The sequence below is a fragment of the Stylophora pistillata genome, chromosome 13, assembly GCF_964205215.1.
Source record: "Stylophora pistillata chromosome 13, jaStyPist1.2, whole genome shotgun sequence".
Classification (NCBI taxonomy): domain Eukaryota; kingdom Metazoa; phylum Cnidaria; class Anthozoa; order Scleractinia; family Pocilloporidae; genus Stylophora; species Stylophora pistillata.
In genome coordinates this window covers 10,892,456-10,913,059 of record NC_142531.1, presented here as the reverse complement: position 1 = coordinate 10,913,059, position 20,604 = coordinate 10,892,456, and the positions used below count along the sequence as shown (strand labels likewise).

Genomic DNA, 20,604 nt, shown 5'->3' with positions numbered 1-20,604 from the left:
ACTTGTTTATTTCGTAATTAAACCAAGGCAATTTTCCCCTTTCGGACCACTTGATTCTTCACCAAAATCGTTTTGTGCATCTACGGCCACCGCGAGAAGAGCCAGCGAGGACAAAATCACCAGTGCGTAAACTTCGAGTCCCATTTCCCGAACTCAAACAATATCCAAACCTCATGTATTATACATCAAATTGCGCCAAATTTATTCTTCTTTTCATATTTCGCGGTAATGACCAGTTCTGTGCATGCGCTTTAGAGTTCTAGCCCCCAGACTCTATGGCCAGTGCTTGCACCTGGCATAAGCCCCTCTTCGAAATGTCTGAATTGGTAACAAAAAGTTTAAAAAACCCGAACGAAATGTTGTCATGATTACCTTCAAATACAGTGTTATAGAAAGCTTATATACGATAGTTTTATAACCTGAAGGTAAGAAAGATAGCGATTCAAATGGAATACGCGAAAACGAAGAAAATGTTCGAAAATTAGTGTGTTTTTGACTGACCCCGGACTGCGTGCCTTGTCACGAAAGTCTGTAGAGGCAGATGTTACAGGTGAGTTTGATAAAAATTGAATCGCTTGAAATTCCTAAACAACAACTGATACCCTCAAGAAGTTTGAATAATGTTTCCTTTGAAATTTCGAAAACAAGTTTACTCGCGTGAGAGGACTTTATCTTCCGTTTGCATTAGCCAGAACCAGTTCAGGTGGACCAGGCACTTAGGGAAGGAAAACTTTTATTTTTAGCAGTCATCTTACCTGAAGAGTGTGTTATTTGGTGCGAACTACAGTATGGTCCTTGCAACACTAGAAGTTGAAACACATAGGGAGACAATGGGAGTGTATAGAGATACGAAGTCTTCATAGCTACAGTCTAAGCGTTTTCGATATGTGAGAACCAGATGACAAATTATTTTGATTAGTAACTAGGAAATCAGCCTGTTTTTTTCCTGAAAAAAAAAAAAAAAAACTTTTCGAGCTAATAGAGAAAATCATCAACACCCAACCAAAGACTTTTAGATTCTACAGATCAGGAATTTATTATGACTCTGACTGCAGTAAGTAGTTTACACGTATTGTAATTTGAAGTGCCCCTGCACGAGAAAATCATGTGATTATCTATTAATAATATACATGAAAAAATACGAGGTAGCTTCTCATGACTACGCAGAAGAAAAGCGCGCGCATCACGAGTAAAAATAATTTATTCAAACCCTGCAAGTGACATTGAACTTGAGATTGACCTTGACATTGACATTGACCGGTCATTCTGACCAATCAGAATGTCTGGTTTGTTTCTTTCTTTGCACTGAATTAAGGCCCTGTTTACAAGCAGTTAGGGTAACTCTAGTGCTAGGGTTACCCTGGCAGGAGGGTTACCCTAACGCTCCCACATTTCTTCTTTTTTTCATCGACGTGTTTACAAGGCAGCTAGGGTTACCCTAGCACTAGGGTAACCCTAGCTGAGCACTAGGGTTACCCTAGCTGCCTTGTAAACGCTCTGCTGGGGATAACTCGCCTACCCGGGACAACTTTTTACTTGTTTCCAGACCCTTTGAACATTGATAACAATGCGTGCGGTTACCAAGCATAGGTAAGTTGTCCCGGGTGGTAGGGTAACCGTACCTGTGAAATTTTGCTTGTAAACTTGGGCTATCTTTGACCCGCCTGCTAGTGTAACCCTAGCACAAGAGTTACCCTCCTTGCTTGTAAACAGGGCCTAACTCTCTTCTGCACTGAATTAACTCTCTTCTGAAATGAATTAACTGAAAACTGCATTCATCTTAACCAATCAGAACTAAGTAGTTTTTTCATGTATATTATTAAGTTTGAAATACGATTAGTCAAAAGAGAGGCGCTAGTTTTCTGGACTAGTCACGGCGCTTGTTTTGATGTTTCCTTGGCATAACGATAAATTCATTACTCCTACTATGAGTGTATCGATATGTATATTTTTTGTACGGAAGCCGAAAAAGGACAATCCAAAAATATTTTTCAAATCCCGAAAAATATTTCAAATCGCAATATTTATTTTAAACTCAATGTCGAAAAGTTTGACAAATCCAAAGATATTTTGCAAATCCAAAAAAAACATTTAGAAATCCAAAAATTTTTTTTTGAAAATCCAAAAATATTTTGGAAATCCAAAAAAATATTTTGTCAAGTGCTATTTGCGCCAGCAGTCACCCACCGTTAAACCGGTGTTTTTTTGCCATATCCCGCATCATCCCGCATACAAAATGGCGAAGGAACACGGGCAGCCCAAGCTCACTACTAGAAAAGCGGACGTGACTCTTACCGTGTTGCGCAACGTTTTATATTTATAAAGGTTTGTATGGGATGTTATCGGTTTGCCTTAAAAGAGAGAAAAAAATGTCTTGTTTTGAAATAAAATGGGCTTACCTTATTGCTTTGTTGTTTTCTTTGTTGATTCCGAGCGTCTCAGGCCATTTTGAAGCGTTTTCGGCGAGTTAGCGCTATGTTGGTGTTCAACTGCTAAAAGAAAGACAAGGCCGGAAACCTATTTTAGAAGTGTCCGTCGCCCGAAGCGAATAATTCCGCCAAAAAATTACCACCAGTCTCGATTCCTCCAGAAAATCAAAGCAGAGATGTTGCAGTTTCATTTCCATTCACTCGATTCCCAATTCCTCCCACAGATCTTTCACTAGCGATGCTTTTATCTCCAGATCGATCGGCTTTCCAATTTCGAATTTGGCTGCTTGAAACCTTTGTGGGCCCATTGGCCGATCACACAGTATGTTGGGTAACAGAAATAAACCCGGCGAGGGTAGCCAGCGACCTGCAGTCGACAAACAAACCAGTTAGTTCCCCGGGTCCCCTCGAGAGGTTTTGTCAAGACCGCATTGTTTTGATCACACATTTCCATTCCCAGTTGGCTTGTTAGCTCAATTGGTAGAGCGCTGCATTAATATCGCAGAGGTCAGTGGTTCGAATCCCGTACAGGCCTGATTTTTTTCAGGTCTGATTTTCGCTATTGCTTAAATAGCGCTATCTACTGCGAGGATCGTACATCATGTGTATCTAATACCGCAGTTCAAAATATATGAACTTCATATATTTCATTTTATCTCAAAGTGCGAACGGTAGCTATATTGAATGCCGTACGATCGTGATAAGAAGCCAGCGAAACTGCGTCACGAGCAAAATATGACTACTCTACGAATTTAGCTAAGGTGACTTCACTACGAATGTAGTTCGACCAAGCTACGAATATAATATGATTAAGCCACAAATATCGCACTACTAAGCCACGAATATAGTCACGTCTAAGCTACGATCAAATGCAGTACGACAAAGCTACGAATATAATACAACTATGCTACGAATATAGCACGACTAAGCCACAAATATAGCACGACTAAGCCACGAATATACTCACGTCTAAGGCTACGAATGTAGTACGACAAAACTACGAATATAATACGACTAAGCTACGAATATAGCACGACTAAGCCACAAATATAGCACGACTAAGCCACGAATATACTGACGTCTAAGGCTACGAATGTAGTACGACAAAGCTACGAATATAATACGACTAAGTTACAAATAAGGTACGAATAAGCCACGAACAAAAGACGATGAAGCCTCTAAATGATGCAGTCTCACCAAGCCATATATACAGCTTCTTGAAAAATTTCTAATAACCGACGAAGGTGCTCCGAACTATTACCCGCTCAGCGACTCCAGCAGGTGCCCCAAAAAAGCTTGAGAAAGAAAATGCTGTTTGTGTTCATACTCACCGCATAAAAAGAGAGAGGAAAAGATGAGACTTTGCTAACTACGTGTTCTTATATCAAACACCAATTCTTTAAATTTAATCATCTCTGATCTTCACCACTACAGCCTTCTGCAAAACACCACAATTGTCATTTTTCATGGCGATCTTGATATCTCCCTCATCTCCCCAAGCTTTTGACTAAGAATTCTTAATCAACCAATAGGGTTCACCCTTTTCAACTCCATATCCGACAGCTAAGGCCGCGTGATCCAATGCATGAGCTGAAAACGAGGATAAGAAACTCATCAAATTGGCCACCTTCACTGGTTAGGATGAATCGTACCTCGTGAATGAAACCCTTTAACTATTTATACCCTGACATTACTATATGAATTCTCCATACTGTTCTTCATACACGTTCTAAGGTGCTGACAAGGAGTTTTTCTTAAACAATCGAGAGCTTTTTAAGGTGGTGATCATTTTCTTTTTATTCTTGTGACTTTTATATATAGATTTAGCCAAGCTTAAAAGCGGAGCTCGCATTTTTTTTCCCGGCACGTCTCAAGGGCGCAACGCCATGTCCCGACCAGGACTGCAACCCCGGTCGTCCGACTCGGAGCCCAGTGCACTGACCAACGGACTACTAGAAAAAGCCGTGGCATTGACGTGCCTACGGTAGAGTTGACCGCGCATGCTAAAAGTAGCACCTTTAGTGGCAAATTTGTGTCCGCTGTGCGTCGTATCCGATGAAAAACCTCAGAAAATGATAAAAAGTAGTTTCAAGGTACTCATCATCAGCCTAAAACACAAAGTGAAACAAACCGGAGTAGAATATTAGTCTGACGAGCGCCATGTTCTGTGGGGACGGTGCTAACTGTCCACTGTGCCAGCAAAAATTAATATTAAAGCGCTGTGACATCTTTTTGTTCACAAACCTTGATAAAGTAGGCCCCTTCCATGGCACCAGTAACAGAGTATGCATAACACGAGCCACAAATCCCTTGACTTCTTACCGGATTTACTGCACCTGGTAAAACAGTAGACCCTTTTTCAGTAAAGCTCACTGACAGGGCTCTATGTGTTTAATCAATACTTTCACTCATTTGTTTATTTTCTATAGTACCACTAAGTGCTTAATATGAGTCCTACCCGATCTGGAATTTTCAAGAATTGCTTTCTGAACAATTCTTTAAGCCTCTCCTATCAGTTTTTGCTTCTCGATGGAAACCAGTAGGCTGACTAATTCACTAAGGTAAGAGTGACGTCTGTGTTTGTTTGGATTAATTTTGGCGACTGCTCTGGTTGTTTGTATTCATCTATTATAAGAGTTCTTTCCTCTCACCCGATTTTGCACAATCAACTGTATCAGGTAGAGTTTTGACATTGATACCCTCCGGTATTTCAAATCTCTTCCCGCCATTCAGTACATCTGGTTCACTATCCATCAGTAATCCTTTCTTCTGTCTGATCTCTTCTTCAGTCATGTCGGCCATGTGATTTGCTTTGAGTCTATAGCCAAGGTTTTGGCGGTTTCTGGACTTAATAAACCTGTTTGATCGAGTTGGTCAAGATCAGGGATCGAAATTTTCTGTTTACATATCACATCGTAGTTAAAAATCTCCAAGAAGCTAAAGTTAAACATGTGTAGCAGTTCGTTTTAAGGCAAAGCAAGGAATTCGGAAGAAATACAGACACCACTATAAGCTTTTATATTTTATTCTAAAAGGTCTCTTTTTTTCAGGAAAAAAATAGGGTTATTCCTAGTTACAAATCAAAATTTGTGATCTGGTTCTCACTTATGGCACATATCGAAAACGCTTAGACTGTGGCTATGTAGAATTCGTATCTCTATACACGCCCATTGTCTCCCTATGTGTTTCAACTACTACCGTTGCAAGGACGATACTGTAGTTTGGACCAAATAACGCACTCTTCAGATAAGATCACTGTTAAGAATAAAAGTTTTCTTTCTCGTTGCCTCGGTCCACCTGAACTGGTTGTGGCTATTACAAACGGAAGATAAAGTCCTCTCACGCGAGTAAACTCGTCGAATTGGCACCCAACACCCTTGTATGGTTTACACACGTTCCGTGTCAATAATGAAAAAATGGGATGAATGGCGCCGGAGAAAAGGCAGGAAGATGAGAGACCCTGGGGACGAAGTTGTGGCAGAGGTAGTTCTCTCAGTTCTCTGAATTAACGACCTACATTTACCAGCGAGACAGTCTGACCGCCAAGATAGGTTCCCAATCACAGAAGTGAATGCATGAACAACGGAGTCACACAAGATCTTAAATAAAGATTAATAAGTTGTTGGTTGCCATGCCGACCCACCTCAAGTTCTGTCTGTAGATGTCTTTCCGTGACTCATGCTCCCGCTTTGAGATATAATTCTTCTTATATCTCGCCTTGAAAGATTGAAATAAAGTATTCACCACGTCTTCATAGTGGCGCATAACATCTTTGTAATCAGACTTCTGGTCCACATTACTGAACGCTCCCGCACTCTTGGGAGCTGGTGACGGTCGAGTCTGCTTCTTGTCCTCAAGAGACTGCGGGAGGTTTGAGGTGGGTTCTGTGGGCTCAAAAGTGTCTCTGTTAACCGTCGGCATTTTTTTAAAGGAATCTAACAGGTACTGCAAAGGATCGGCTTCCGTGCGAGAGGGAGTGGTGAAAAAATTTGACGGGTGAGACAGAGTATACGGAGATCCTGATGTACTGTGCGGCATGAATTCCACAATAGGATTGATCTCACCAAGGGACTTCTCCAGTTTCTCGTGGGAAAAATCAAAGCATTGGAGATCTGGATAAATGATTAAAATCACTCAAAACTTGATCTCTCTCACAAAAATACGGAAGCCGAAAAGGGACAATCGTAAAATATTTTTCAAATCCCGAAAATTATTTCAAATCGCAATATTTATTTTAAACTCACTGTCGAAAAGTTTGACAAATCCAAGGATATTTTGCAAATCCAAAAAAATAATTAGAAATCCAAAAAAATTTTTTAAAACTCCGAAAATATTTTGTTAATCTAAAAAAATTTTTTGAAATCAAAAAAATTTTTTTCAAAATCCGAAAATATTTTGCGGATCCAAAAAAATATTTTGAAATCCAAAAAAATTGTGTTAAATGGGAACACTAGCAACTGTAGTAGGATCGAATCAGCGCGCGTGGCACAAGCTGAAAGTAATCAAGACAACTTAACGATCGAGACAGTGAAAAAAATAATTTGGATATATCAACAAAGTTGAAATGGTAAATTGGCCACCGTAATGATTACAAAAGCTGACGTTTCGAGCGTTAGCCCTTCGTCGTTTCGAGCGTTCGCCCTTCGCTCCGACGAAGGGCTAACGCTCGAAACGTCAGCCTTCGCTCCGACGAAGGGCTAACGCTCGAAACGTCAGCTTTTGTAATCATTACGGTGGCCAATTTACCATTTCAACTTTGTTGATATATCCAAATTATTTCGTTACTCCCGCCGACGCAGCCCCAAACAGTTTCTTTCGAAACTATCAGCCTTTATTCAGTGAAAAAAATAGCTGTACATCTACAAAGGCGAACGATTAAAAAAAGACGCAATCCCTGATGTGCGTACTCATTTTAAACAAACTGAGACATTTCTGTATACACACTGTAGTTCCTGTCACCCACAAGGAATTAAAAGAGACTTCATATAAGGGGAGACCCTTAGACTTCTAAGAACAAACTCCTCTCAAACAATATTTGAGGAGAGAATTACAAATGAGGCGCATTTGCTAAAGAGAGGCTACCGAGAGGACCTCATTAGCACAACCCTCTCAAAAGTGAATTAAAAAACAGGAAATTAGCTCTTCAACAGAAACAAAAGACGAACCAACGAATCTTGCCTTTTGTGTTACACAATACCAACCATCAGTGCCAAACCTAAAGTAAATTCTCATGAGACACTGGTATTTAAGAGAAACACAACCACTACTCAACGAAATATACAAAAATCCGTTTCTCGTATCTTACAAAATAGGACGGTCGCCCAGAGACATACTCAATGGGGCCAAACTTTGAATAGCCTACTCTAAACATGCGCTGGGGAGTCGTGTAGGCCTGTCAACCCCATTTTACAATAATTTCTCGTCTATTTGCCGAACAATGTGTTCTGAATGAAGGCACTTTCTTCTTTGTAACCATATTCTCTTCCACATTTATGACAGAACCTGTTCTATCTTTGTTCCTTCGCCATTTTGTATGCGGGATGATGCGGGATATGGCAAGAAAACGCCGGCGTAACGCTGGGTGACTGCTGGCGCAAATAGCACGTGACAAAATATTTTTTCGGATTTCCAAAATATTTTCGGATTTTGAAAAAATTTTTTGGATTTCAAAATATTTTTTTGGATTCGCAAAATATTTTGGGATCTCGAAAAAATTTTTTTGGATTTCTAAATGTTTTTTTGGATTTGCAAAATATCTTTAGATTTCAACCTCGTTCCCAGGGCTTTTCCCTTTTTGAATATTTTGGGAGGCGGGAAAAGGACACGAGCCGTATAGTGGCGTTCTCGAACTCCCATCTTGTCACTCTTTATTTCGAGGAAGGGGTTTAGGGTAAACTCAAAGTGACCTGGTTGCAAGGGTGCGAAGCTTCCACCAAGTTGCTGTTGATGTTCGAATTGACGTTCCGTAGCCTCGGCGGCGGAAAGGAGTTGTTGATCATTTCCTTCGTCATCAAACAAGGTAGTGTCTTCCACTTCTCTCGATTCACAGGTGGCACTTTCAAGCTTCTGTTTCATCCCTATATTCGAGGAATTCTTCCTTTACCTGGGACTTTGGCTGTTAACGATAACGACTCTAACAAAAGGCAGTTGCAAACTGCGCGTGGATGCTGGTGGTAAAGATTGAAGGCATTGAAAGAATTTATTTGAAAATCGTCGGGGCAGAAGCGCTATAGTTAATGAGCAGAAAAAGAAGAAAAACAAGACTACCCAAGTAAATAGCAACATTTTTATTTATGAACTCAAATACAGGTCATTGCAATACTGATCGTTTTTAGTATTAACAACGGGTTTTTAGAAATTGATGTGAAAGTTCAAATAAGTTGCTTAAAAGCAGTGTTCTCAACATTTACAAGATATAAAATATAAAGTTAAAAGTAACAAGTGAAACAATGAAATTAGTTTACCTATACTGTAACAGGATATTTGAGAGGTAGTAATTAAGGGAAGTTATAACATGTGGTATTAAAAACAAAAACGAAGAAATGTTGCTGTTGAAATGGTAAGATTTTAACCTTGCCTTGGGTAACTTACTAAATAACACAACTGAAAATTTCCTTAGTACTCATGTTCCCATAAGGGAGTTAAAAAAATTAACAAGAGAAATTGTATAACACAACTACAATATTTACGGAAGGTAGTGCTCTTGAACCATTTGTGTGGTTTTGTTGGTTTTAAAATTTTTATGCTTTCCCTGGAACATAATTTTGTTTAAGTCATGTAATTACTAACTGATTACGTTGTTTATAGTGTCATTAGCAAGTAAACTCTACTATCTTTTTGTTTCGCAGAGCTTGAATGAGAGTTTAAGAAAAGGAGAGTTAATGTTCATACATCTTGATATCACTTAATTAGGGGAGGAACTTCGAAATCACTGAAGTTGTTGGTCTGGTATATTGCATGGTTTTTTCCTCTGCCTGTAACATAATTTTCTTCAAGCCTTATAATGGGATATCAGACGTCATCTGAAAGTCTTTTGTTATTAGGAAGCCACTTATAGCATTATTAAAGCAAGTAAACTTGTGCATTTTTTATCCGCCCTGGACTGAACCAAAATTTGAGCAAATAGATAACTATTGTATTGCAAATACTTGGAAGGGCAGTTATGTTGCACTTGGTACAAGTTACAGTTTTCCTTAAATCTGTGATTCACTATTGGCTGTACATGTATTTTTAATCTTAATATCAATGCAAGGGGAGGAACTGTGAAATTACTTGAGTTGTTTTGTCTGCTATAATTTTCTTATTCCCTGCCTGCAACATGATTTTCTGTAAGTCTTCTAGTGGGATATCAGATAATGACATCTGGGAGTCGGTTGTTATGAGGAAGCTGCTTATGGCATCATTAAAGCAGGTAAATTTGAGAATTTTTTTCTCCTGCATAGTTTGAATGACAATTTGAGCAACTAATTTTGTATTGCAAATGCTTGAAAGAGTAGTCTTGTTGCAGTTGTTACAAGTTACAGTTTCACTTTCAAGTTGTGCTTCGTTGATGGTCATGTTACATACTATGCAAGAGGCAGTACGCTTGATCTGAACACCAATGCAGCGGCCTTCAATGGTGTTGTCTTTTATTTCTGGTGTGGTCAGATTGATGTTCTGTAAATCATCAATTTCTTGAGGGTCAGTGGCTTCACTAGTATTTAAATACTTGACATCATCGAAAATGCCAAGTTTCAATTGTTTGAAGTGGTATGTTTTCCCAGCATGAATTTTATCAATTATGCCTTCCCACAAGACCAGTTTTACCGAGTTAGTTTCATCAGCTATAAGGCAATCGCTTTTATATTTTGCCTTCTCACCATCTTTTATAATGACTTGTTTATTTTCCGCCTTCTTGAGGACTTTGGCCTTGACATCTACAGTTTCGTATAGATCTTTTCCTAGTGCTTGAGTAATTGTGCATAGCTGGTTGCTAAAGCTTTCGTTAAAGGAAAATGACAGAGAAGCTGGAGAAATTTTTGCGTGTTTTGCAATGGTAAATTCTTCTTCTCGTGTATGGAACCTTTTTGATGGTGTTTGTTTCACTCCAATAATCTTCACTGGTGATTTATTAAGGAATGCTTGGTTTAAATTCATGTGTTTTTGAGGTGAATAGCATACAGTACGTACTGCTTCCTCTTGCCCTGTTTGAATGCGGCAGTTGAAGTAGTTAGTAGTGGAATTTCTTGCTGTTTGAACCTCTGTTAACAAATGTACATATCCTCCTATGGATTCGTCTAGAAAAAAAAATAGAAGAACAATTTAGTAATTTTGTATTTGTGGCTCAGTCAATTCTATAGTTGCAGACAAGGTTTATATCTCCCCCCCCCCCCCCCCGCCATTCTGTTGACTGCTTAGCATCCTACACTGTAGAGACTGGTAGGAACCTTAACACAAGACTAACTGAGAATAAACAAGCGACTAGAAATGGCGATGTAAACTATCACATTTATAGTGATCACTGACATATTAATCAGAGAATCCTGAATGGGAGTCTGCTAAATGCTTAACATACAGTACTAACTAGTTTCAACAACTGACTTTGGAAAGCTGGTTTACTAACTTAGAACACAGACACATCTCTCAACAGATGTCAACAACTACCCACGTTACCAAGGACTCATTAATGACATAAACAAACTGATGAACAATAGATGGATCACAACAGACCAATGACTGTTGACAAACTACACACGTCTTACAGCCAATTGGATCATGGCTTAACTGGCCATAGACCACTTTCATGAATGGCTGGCGGTTTAATATTTTTTTGTTTAAATTTAAATTAGCCCTTCTGACCTCGTTCTCCGGTACAAAATTCAAAAGAATACATTATCTCGAGCAAGGCCAGAAGGGCTAATTTAAATTTAAACAAAAGAATTTTCATCCGGCAGCCATTTATGAAAGTGGTCTATGGATCAGACTTTACAACATCATCAACTGACAACTATTATTTACTTGACTCAAAAGATGACTTGCAAACAGGTTGTTGAAATGTCATTCACCAACATATTTTTAGAACTTCTTTCACACCGATCACACTATACAAACTATTGATACTCCTGGGTTCAAACCATTTACTTTATAAAAAAAGCTTTTTTTTTTTTACCTGAGTCTTTAGTTTTGCTACTCTTTGTTGTTGATGTACTTTTACTAAAAGAAAAAATGAGAGAGAATTAAATTTGTGGGTAAATGAATGTAATTGTGTTCATTAGCTTCAATGGCAACGGGTCAATGTATTAAGAGATTGCTAGGGTCTTATCAGGACACAAGAACTTACCTTGAGTTTGACGCCATGTTTGGAATGTCAGTTACAACTGTACTGTGAAATAAAAGTAACAGTATTTTGACCAATTTTCATATTTGCAGCAAAATGAAGTAGTTTGTAATGTGCTTGATATACGTCATGTAGAGTCGCACAATGTAAATGTCCAAGTACAAGTATAGTTAATTTGTTTCTTCTCAGTTTAATGCCATTACCGTAAAGAAAGCTCCTAGTCAATGAACATAACGAAGGTTCATGAGTAGTATGGGCATGTACCAGAATATTAGAAAATCAGGAATATCTCTTTCTCTCTCTTCATGCAAAACAGTTTGATATTTAAACTGCCTCATTAAAGCAATCAACAAGTGCACAAACTGACTTGTGATCTGTAAAATATGTTTCAAGTACTTCTACCTTAATATTTGATATGGGTATGTTAGTATAAACATGATCTATGCAAGTCTTGTTATCTTTGGTGTAAGATGATACAAGCTGTTTATATCCATGATCTCTTACAAATAAGTTATACAGTGATGTTCTCTCTGCATTTTCTAGCCAGTCAATATTAAAGTCACCAATTAAAACATTGAGTTGCAAGGCCTGTGAAAATAAAACATTGGATAATGCAGAACACATTTGCACTATGGGTACACTAGGTGAGCGATATATGCCAAATATGTGTATGTGTGGAGCAGTCATTAGTCTGATAGCAGTTATTTCAATCCCATGAGAATTACAGGAGTATGGATAACCAGGATAGTAATCAACGCGACTATAAACTGCTGTTCCTCCATATGGTCGGAGATTAGTAGTTGTTACTGTGCCATCATTTCTAAACAAACTATAGTTATCAATAATATATGCACTCTCATCATCAGAGTGACAGAATCTTGTCTCTGTGAAAATATTTACATCAGTACTACTGTAGTTCAGGTCACTTTGGACATCTTCAATATGTCTATGTAAAGACCTTGCATTTAAATAACAAACTTTTAATAGCACTTGATCAGCATTGTAAACGGGATTTATGCACAAATGTAATTTTGCTTCAGTTCTCAGCCTTTCCATTTCTTTCTGTACATCAGTATTTAATTACAGCTATTTTGTCTTCACAAAGGTCTATTATGTGTAAGCCTTCTATTGTTGTTACTCTGCTTAAACCTACATAGTGAATATGAGGTATTGCTTTTCTTGCATCAAAGTTGACAACTATTTTATCAACTGTATCACCTTGTGACCTGTGAATGGTTTTTGCAGCAGCAGGACGTACTGGAAATTGTTTTCTTAAGACCTGTGCTGTTCTATTTCTACCCACTGCAAACTGTGATGTAACTAGTTTAATGGGTGTCTATGTAGGTTCAATGCCTTGCTTATAAAGATGTCTATTATCATCTCTTGTTTTCTCACCAACATCAGGGCAATCAAATTGTACCCAAATAATACCTGAAGGTTTGCCAGTTTCTTGTGTTTGAATAAGTTTGATTATGTTACCAGCACCATTTGTCAAGCCATCATCAGTTCTTACATTGAGGGAGATATCTGTTCTTTCACCAACAGCTAGGTGAAACACTGTATGCAATTGACTTGTTTTGTTTGGTTGATCAAGTGGAATCTGTTTCAGTATTTTTTCCCTAAGTTTCTGAGATTGAGCTCCAATAACAGTGTCATGTGCTTTGATTGAGAACTTAGGACCAGACATAGTATGGTGAACTCTGTCATTGAATTTATTTACTTTAACATTCTGTATGAATAAGTGAGGTACACTAAGATATGCAGTACTGTCAGAATCTATTAACCTTTCTTTAAGCTTGATGATATCTTGACAAGTGTGTTTACCTTCTCTTAATCTGTTAAGCAATTGAGCAAACATTTTACTTTCTCTTTGCCGCATAATTTCATGCAATTCAAACATTTTAAAATGTTGTTGCCAAAGGTTAGGTGCAAGAACACTATAGTCTGTGTCTAGGTCTTTAAATATGTAACCATCCATTACTGGCTGAAGTTGAAATAGGTCACCTACAGCAACAATACTTACAGCTCCAAAGGGCAACTGACTTCCTTTAATATCTTTCAGTCTGTTATTGATTTGAATATTAAACATACTGTTGCCAACCATGGATATCTCATCTACAAATATCAATTTGATATGACCTCTGCTTGAGTCAGGACTTTTGTATGCTTTCAAAGAGTGAAATGCAGATATTCCAAGAGCAGTATGAATGGTATTGTCTTTGATATTATTAGCAGCTTTACCAGTAGGTGCTAGTAATAACACCTTCACCTGTGTAAAGTCAACACCAGCTCTCTGATTATAATATTTTAAGGCTGCCTGATACAAGGCCTTTGTTACAACTGATTTCCTAACTCCTGCTCCTCCACTGAGGAAGCAATAAAATGGCTCATCAGATGTTTTGATCAGATGCAATACATGGTAAAAAAAATTCCATTTGCTCTTTGTTCAACATTTGAACTATGTGTCTGTAGTCTTCATCCTGCATTTCATTTAGAACTAATGGTTCATCATTTAAATCTGCTGATGGAATGCCAATGTCATCAGAAAGATTGTATTTCTCATTTAAGTCAGGTTGTAAATCTTGATTACCTTCAGCCTCATCTTGGCATTCAACATTTTGAGTACTTGGTGCTGTGAGGTCATATTGATGGTCCATGTCTTCCATACTATTTGTGTGATTTTGTATTTCATTTAAGTCTTCATTACATACAACATATTCTTTCATGTTTTCATTTATTTTATGAGCAAGTAGAGAAAAGTAATCTTGATAAGTTGAACAATTACCGATCAAATCAGTATTTTCATTTCTCCATGAAGTAAAAAGCATGATTAGTTCACGAAAGTATTTCTCTGGTTCAGTTTCTTTGTTGAAACATACACTTCTAATTATTCTAGCTATTTTCCTCCTTTTATTTTTCTTTGAAGATTTGCATTTAGAGTGGGTGTGATTATTATCATCATCATTATAATCATCATCGTTAACTTCATTGGGAGCTACTTCTAAAAGAAGGCTATCAGAGTCAAGTTCTTTAGACTGCTTAAGGTATGGTTTTGTATCAGCATCATACCAGGCAGCCCAGTCTGCTAGAGTAAGGTGTTCAAGACTAGCTGGTTGCTTTGTGTATCTTTTGATCAAATGACCAGTATAAATATCTTCAGAGTCATTATCCATATCTTTGATATCACTAAGTGGCTTCAAAAGGTTTACTCTCTCACTGGGAGGTGAGGTGTTTATAAATACAACCTGTCAAGATGCTTTACGCATTGGAAGCTGTAAAACAATGTATACAGCTTCTTGTGCACTTATTTCAACATTATCTAAAAACTTGCTTCTGATATCTCTCACTTGCTGTTTAATGTTGGAATTACCCTTTTTTGCTTCATTACAAGCCTGTCGTAACAGTTCACTCATACCTTTCTGAGCCTTTGAAATATAATTTGCTATGTATACAGCACATGCATACACATCTAGTACAAACTGAATATCCATATTAGCTCTCCATGCACTAAGACAAGCAGGATTGTAATTATTTATCCTTAATTCGTTAGGGTTTCTTTTGAGAAATACAGTTGGTGTCTTAATTGATGATCTGATGGCTAACATATAATCACTTCCAGTAATATTTAAGTGCACAAGTTGTCAAAAGTGATATCCATACCTTCTTTAAGGTCATTCAAATATTTTTTTATGCTTTTCCATGACTCCTTATGTGATTTTATTTCACTCATTAGTATTTCATTCTCAAAAAGTGGATACAGAATGATTGTTTCCCTCATAGGAGGCTGAGGATAATTGAACCTACATTCATTTTTAGATTTCTTACGACATGTATGAGAATGTTTATGAATTCGTCTGGTAACTAGTTCCAATAACTCAGGATTGTCTGCTGGCTTCTCACAAGTTATTATTTTATCAATAAATGAGGTCACTATGCTATCACTATCTTCACCGAATGCAGGTGCATTTTCTATCCATATCATCATGTGAATGTGAGGTGAACCTCTTTGCTGATATTCAACTCTATAAAACCAGTCAGATATTTTTCCTAATGGTTCAGCATTGCTTAGCAGAAAATGTCTTAAGAAATTATTCACCTGATAGTCAAAATGTCTAGCACATGTGACTGGATCACTTTGGATCAATCTACACTTTTCCTCCCTGTTTAAATTTCCCAGTTCATCATTGCTATACTGCTTGTGATCAACCAGTTGACCAAGAATTCTAAGAAGGTGAATCCATTGTGTTTCTGCTGATGAGAAACTACAAAACAAAGTAGCTGTGCCCAGTTGTCTTATCATAGCAAATAGATCTCTCTTAGCTTTTTCAAAATATGGTGGGCTTCCTCGTAAAGCTCTCAGGAATTTGTATCCCTCATCATGATGTACTAGTTTTTCTAATCCTCCATCATTTTTTAAATCGCCAGCTTTTAGAGACATTATTTCTGTGGCATTTTCTCAAAGCAACTTGTGATTTTCCTAAAAGAATTTTCATCTGCAACTTTTTTGCTTTGTAAAAAATGTTTTCAACATTTTTTGCAGCTCTACGGTCTGACCTTCTCAATTCTGATTTACAGATGTCACTGTAAAGAACTTTAACTAACCGATCTTTGTAACCAGGTCTTTTCTGTCCAAGAAATATTCCTGGATATGCCAATTCTTCAGAATATTCATCCCTGAATACACTCAGTGGAATATTACCCTCTGATGGTGCGAGATTAAGAATGCACTGCCGCTCATTATGACCTGCAAAATCTGGTGGTGTTAGCAAAGTATCAGCCACACCAGCACAAATGTCTGCTTTATCTTCACTCCATTCATCTTCATCATTTTGTGACGTTTCTTCATTGATTTGCCTATTATCAGTTAAGACTACATCCTCATCATCAGTGGTTTCAATGTCTCCAGTTAATGCTTCATTATAGTTATGTAACCAGTTTTCATTCAGTGCAATACCTTCCTCTTGATATAGATCACTGTTGTGCAAAAGCCAAATTGCAGCATTGATAACTTTATTTGGTCTAACAGTTAATGACAATGCACTACTTTTGTATTGTAGCCTACGTTTCAAATTGACTTTAATTGTTGCAGTTTCATGTGGTAAGCGTGGCAACATACTTACAGTGGTGTTCACATCTGCTGGAACATTAACAATATTACCATGTATCTTAAGTTGCCTTCCTCGTGGTGCCTGCATGAGTTTTTGAAAAGCAATTCTGGGTGCAAGTAATCTACACTCTAGTTCATTTAGATCAAAGAATGCTGGTTTATGTGGAAATTGCATTCCATTAACTATAGCACATGGTGGAACTTTGTTTTTACACAAATACTTGAAATATGTTTGACAAACCCATTCAGTATTGTTGACACTTGTCTTACCTGTAAGGTATTTATGAATATCAGAATTCTTTTGTCTTAGATTACTAGTCTGAAGTACACTATGTTTGTAGAACATTTAATCACAGCAAGTACAAATATACAGTGGCCCTTGAGAGACAATGTCATGAAACTTTGAAATAAAAAACTCAATACTTTTTTTCCTTGCTCTTTAACTCTTCAGGTATTGATTATTTTTTTCTCTTTCCTCCTTAGAAATGCCTTTTTCTGCTTTTCTCTTCTTTTTATATTCTTTCATGTAGTCACTGTCTTTTCTTTTACGGTTATGATTTATGCCAAAGTCACAAGATGCAAGATTTACATGAGACTTCTCAGTTCCAGTTTCAGTTGAATTTACTCCAAATTCAGCTGGTAAAGTTGACACATAATGCAGTTCACCAATGTGACCTACATATATAGACCTTACACTTCCAACCTCAGTATTCACAGATTCAACCAAGGTCAAATCTGAAAAATTTGCATTAGATTCGACAATATAAATTCTTAAGTTCAGTGAATCTGCAACAGCTTGTATAACAATGTTATCAGCCCATGTTCCTTGAATAGAGATACAAGATAAATAACTTAACCATGATCCATCCAAATTGCTTTATATAAATCGCTCAGGATTATTTCTCAAATATTGGACAGTCAATGCTCTAATTTGTAGGTGATGGTTGGAGTCGCCATATAACTGGTGTGATACTGACTTAAAAAAGCAGTCGCCTCCTCCACCAACATCAAGTGGTCTTAATCCATGTCTAAGTAGCCTGTAGTTTAAGAGCAAATCACCTGTAGTATTGGATACCAATGCCAATGAACCAGTTTTGCCTTTTGCAACAGGACCTGGATTTAATTCAACATCTCCAGAGAGTAAAAGATTTCTTTTTGATGCATTAAATGCAAATGAACAAGTGGCACACTTAGCTCGTAAAAGATAATTACTAAAGACACTTGTTTGCCTTTTAGTTTTAGTATGTCTGATTTTCCACAATTTATAATTACAAGCAATGTTGTGTAAAATAGATGAAACAGGAACTGACTTTTTGAGCAAATTCTTCACTTTTGATCGCAATTTTCGAAATTTCAATGACTGGATAACTTTTCGCAGTGATATTCTAGATGGTTCTATATCTCGAGATCTGTATGGTTTTACTGCTAGCCGCCTGAACGGTGTACGTGATCTAAATTGCAGATCGTTTTTCATACCTTTGAGTTCCTTATCACTGATTATTGGTACTTTTGTAACAGAATCAATAGCTGAATTGTGTTTTACAGAACCTGGCACAGCTTTCAGGAATACTCTAACAAGGGTGCATTTCGCAACCACATTGCTTCGAACAAAATGTGTCGGTTTGATTTCTTCACGGTCAAAAGACTTATCCACACTATCGTTTCTGTCAAATATTTTGTCATAAGCAACATTGCATGAAGTCTCATCAGTGTGCGTTGTCTCCCAAAGGAGGTTCATTGTCTCCCAAAGGAGGTTCATTGTCTCCCGAAGGAGGTTCATTGTCTCACAGAGGAGTTTCTTTGCGTCCCAAAAGATCGGGACGATCCTCAAATCGGAGCTAGTGCAGACAACTCCCGTTAAGCGCTTTTCTACGGAAACGCGGCTAACCTTTTGACAGATATTATGTCCAGCACATCGTCCACGATTACTTCTAAACAAAAACGATGAATGAAAATCAATTGTGCTCAAACTAAAAGAATAGTGGATCGCCAAAGTTTTGACAATGTTCGAATTCGTTGCTCGATAACTGTTGTCAAACAAACAGGTCTGTCCATTCACTAAATCTCTTTCAAAAACATCTCGAATGGTGCGGAAAGTGTCGAACAGTTCTTTACAAACATACGAGTTACGTATTCCTCGAAAGCTGCGCCTGATTGAGTGGGTAAAGTAGAGAGAAAACATTTTTACTTACCAAATATCGTCATCACTTCGCACACCCGCTACGCCGCTTGTTCTGCTCGTCATCTATAAACGTGGCTTACCTGTCATTTCGGGCGCCATCGGTACAGCAGCCAAAAAAAATTCCGAGCGTTTGCAGACATTTATCGCCAACCATATTTGGAAGATCGGACATATCGGTATCCTAGTCGTTGGCGATCATTGAGACCCGTCCAAAGTCGTGGAAAAGACGGACTACCGAGAACTACTCGAGGTCCATCAGAATGTTACTGAGTTAAATTGACTGCAATTCTCATGATCTTATTGGCTCCCGAAGTTTCTTTTGTTACCTTACACATGCGATGGCATAAAGGATGCTGTTCTAACAGCATCCACTAAAAGAGGAAAAACCATAACTATTGGTGTGACACATCCTCGGAGACCCAGGGGCAGTGAGTCGATTCCAAGTTAAGGGCAGAAGAGCCCCTGGGGACATTGTCTTACAAGACTAGTTCCAAACGGTCGCAGTCGTTCTGGCATCTGATTGGTGCCAGAAAATCTTTGTGTTTTTCTGCCCAATCAGAGTGAAGTGTCGTTTGGAGTCCTTTCGTGTCTTTTAACACGCACATATTCTACAAGCTCTTTTGCTCGCTATGTTTGTTTGGGCCGTGCGACGAAGCTTTGCGCGAGGTGAAAAGTTTCAGTCTCAGCGACACAATGTAAGAGAAATCGATCAGATTGTCCGCGAAATCTTACCCGAAATTATACTGAATACTTTCGCAGGTATCACAAGAGAACGAGTTTAAGAGTTTGCGAGGTTCGTATAAAACATAATGGTTGCAAGCATTGATATGTCGCTTTAAACGTTAGATGAGATGTAAGCCTAAATCTTTCAAGATTTTTTTGTATAATTTGCTGTCACTGAAACTTTTCCAATCCCGTGAAGCTATTTCGTCGCACGGGCCACGCAGGTATGTCGAGCAACTGGCGCTTACGCATTTTTTTGTGCACGCCTGGCAAAAATCTAATCTAATCTTCGCTTGAAAAATTAAAAAGAAAAGCTAAACGTGGAAACTTTTGTTTATTAGACGTGGGTAGATAACCCTGTACTAAGCTGACATTTACAATAAAGCAAGCTCGCCCTTTCCATCCAATATTTCTTTGTCTTTGGTTTTGTTTTCCCCAATGAAAGCAGAATCGCTTCCCAATGATCAAAGGTAATTAACTTGGTCTTCAACAATCGACAAAAGCGGTGAAGTGACAATAACTAAGGGACTAGAAGAGAGTCCGTGGCCTTTCGAGCTCAAGAATTTGAACACTCAACGCAGCAGTTGAAAGATTAACTTTCTTCAAACCTCTTCGGTAACTGTCCGAAAACATATCTCCTTTCCACGATGTTCTCGATGATTAGTTTTTGTTCAGATTTTAATTAGCTAACCGGAAACACAGCTAAGCTTTCTTTCAGCGCTTGCTGGAGGTCGTCCACGTACTTAACGTTCTCTGCAAGTTTGGCCATATTTTAAAGACTTACTACAAAGCAACGATTAGAATTTGGCGCGCACAGAAAGCTACGTAAGCGTAAGCGCCAGTTGCT

The 20,604-nt window shown here is 38.0% G+C and overlaps 2 protein-coding genes and 2 pseudogenes across 4 annotated transcripts in view; 1 reads left to right on the top strand and 3 right to left on the bottom strand.

The window, feature by feature from the left end:
- LOC148717613 (uncharacterized) overlaps nt 1-20,604 on the top strand; it is an 83,463-nt gene that overhangs the window by 25,503 nt on the left and 37,356 nt on the right. The window lies entirely within an intron of this gene.
- LOC111340950 (uncharacterized) lies at nt 8,702-19,385 on the bottom strand. 3 transcript variants are annotated; one of them, XM_088743422.1, is made up of 4 exons: nt 19,045-19,385; nt 11,749-11,790; nt 11,578-11,621; nt 8,702-10,705 (listed from the first exon to the last, which is right to left on the bottom strand). In XM_088743422.1, exons 1-4 carry the CDS (start codon nt 19,095-19,097, stop codon nt 9,672-9,674), a joined length of 1,173 nt encoding a protein of 390 aa, XP_088599548.1. In that variant the 5' UTR covers nt 19,098-19,385; the 3' UTR covers nt 8,702-9,671. The 3 variants fall into 3 exon arrangements, with proteins under 3 accessions (XP_088599548.1, XP_088599549.1, XP_088599550.1); XM_088743423.1 differs by lacking the exon at nt 19,045-19,385 and adding an exon at nt 17,912-18,030; XM_088743424.1 differs by lacking the exon at nt 19,045-19,385 and adding an exon at nt 13,177-13,294.
- LOC148717621 (uncharacterized) lies at nt 12,070-13,849 on the bottom strand (annotated as a pseudogene).
- LOC148717620 (uncharacterized) lies at nt 15,369-17,204 on the bottom strand (annotated as a pseudogene).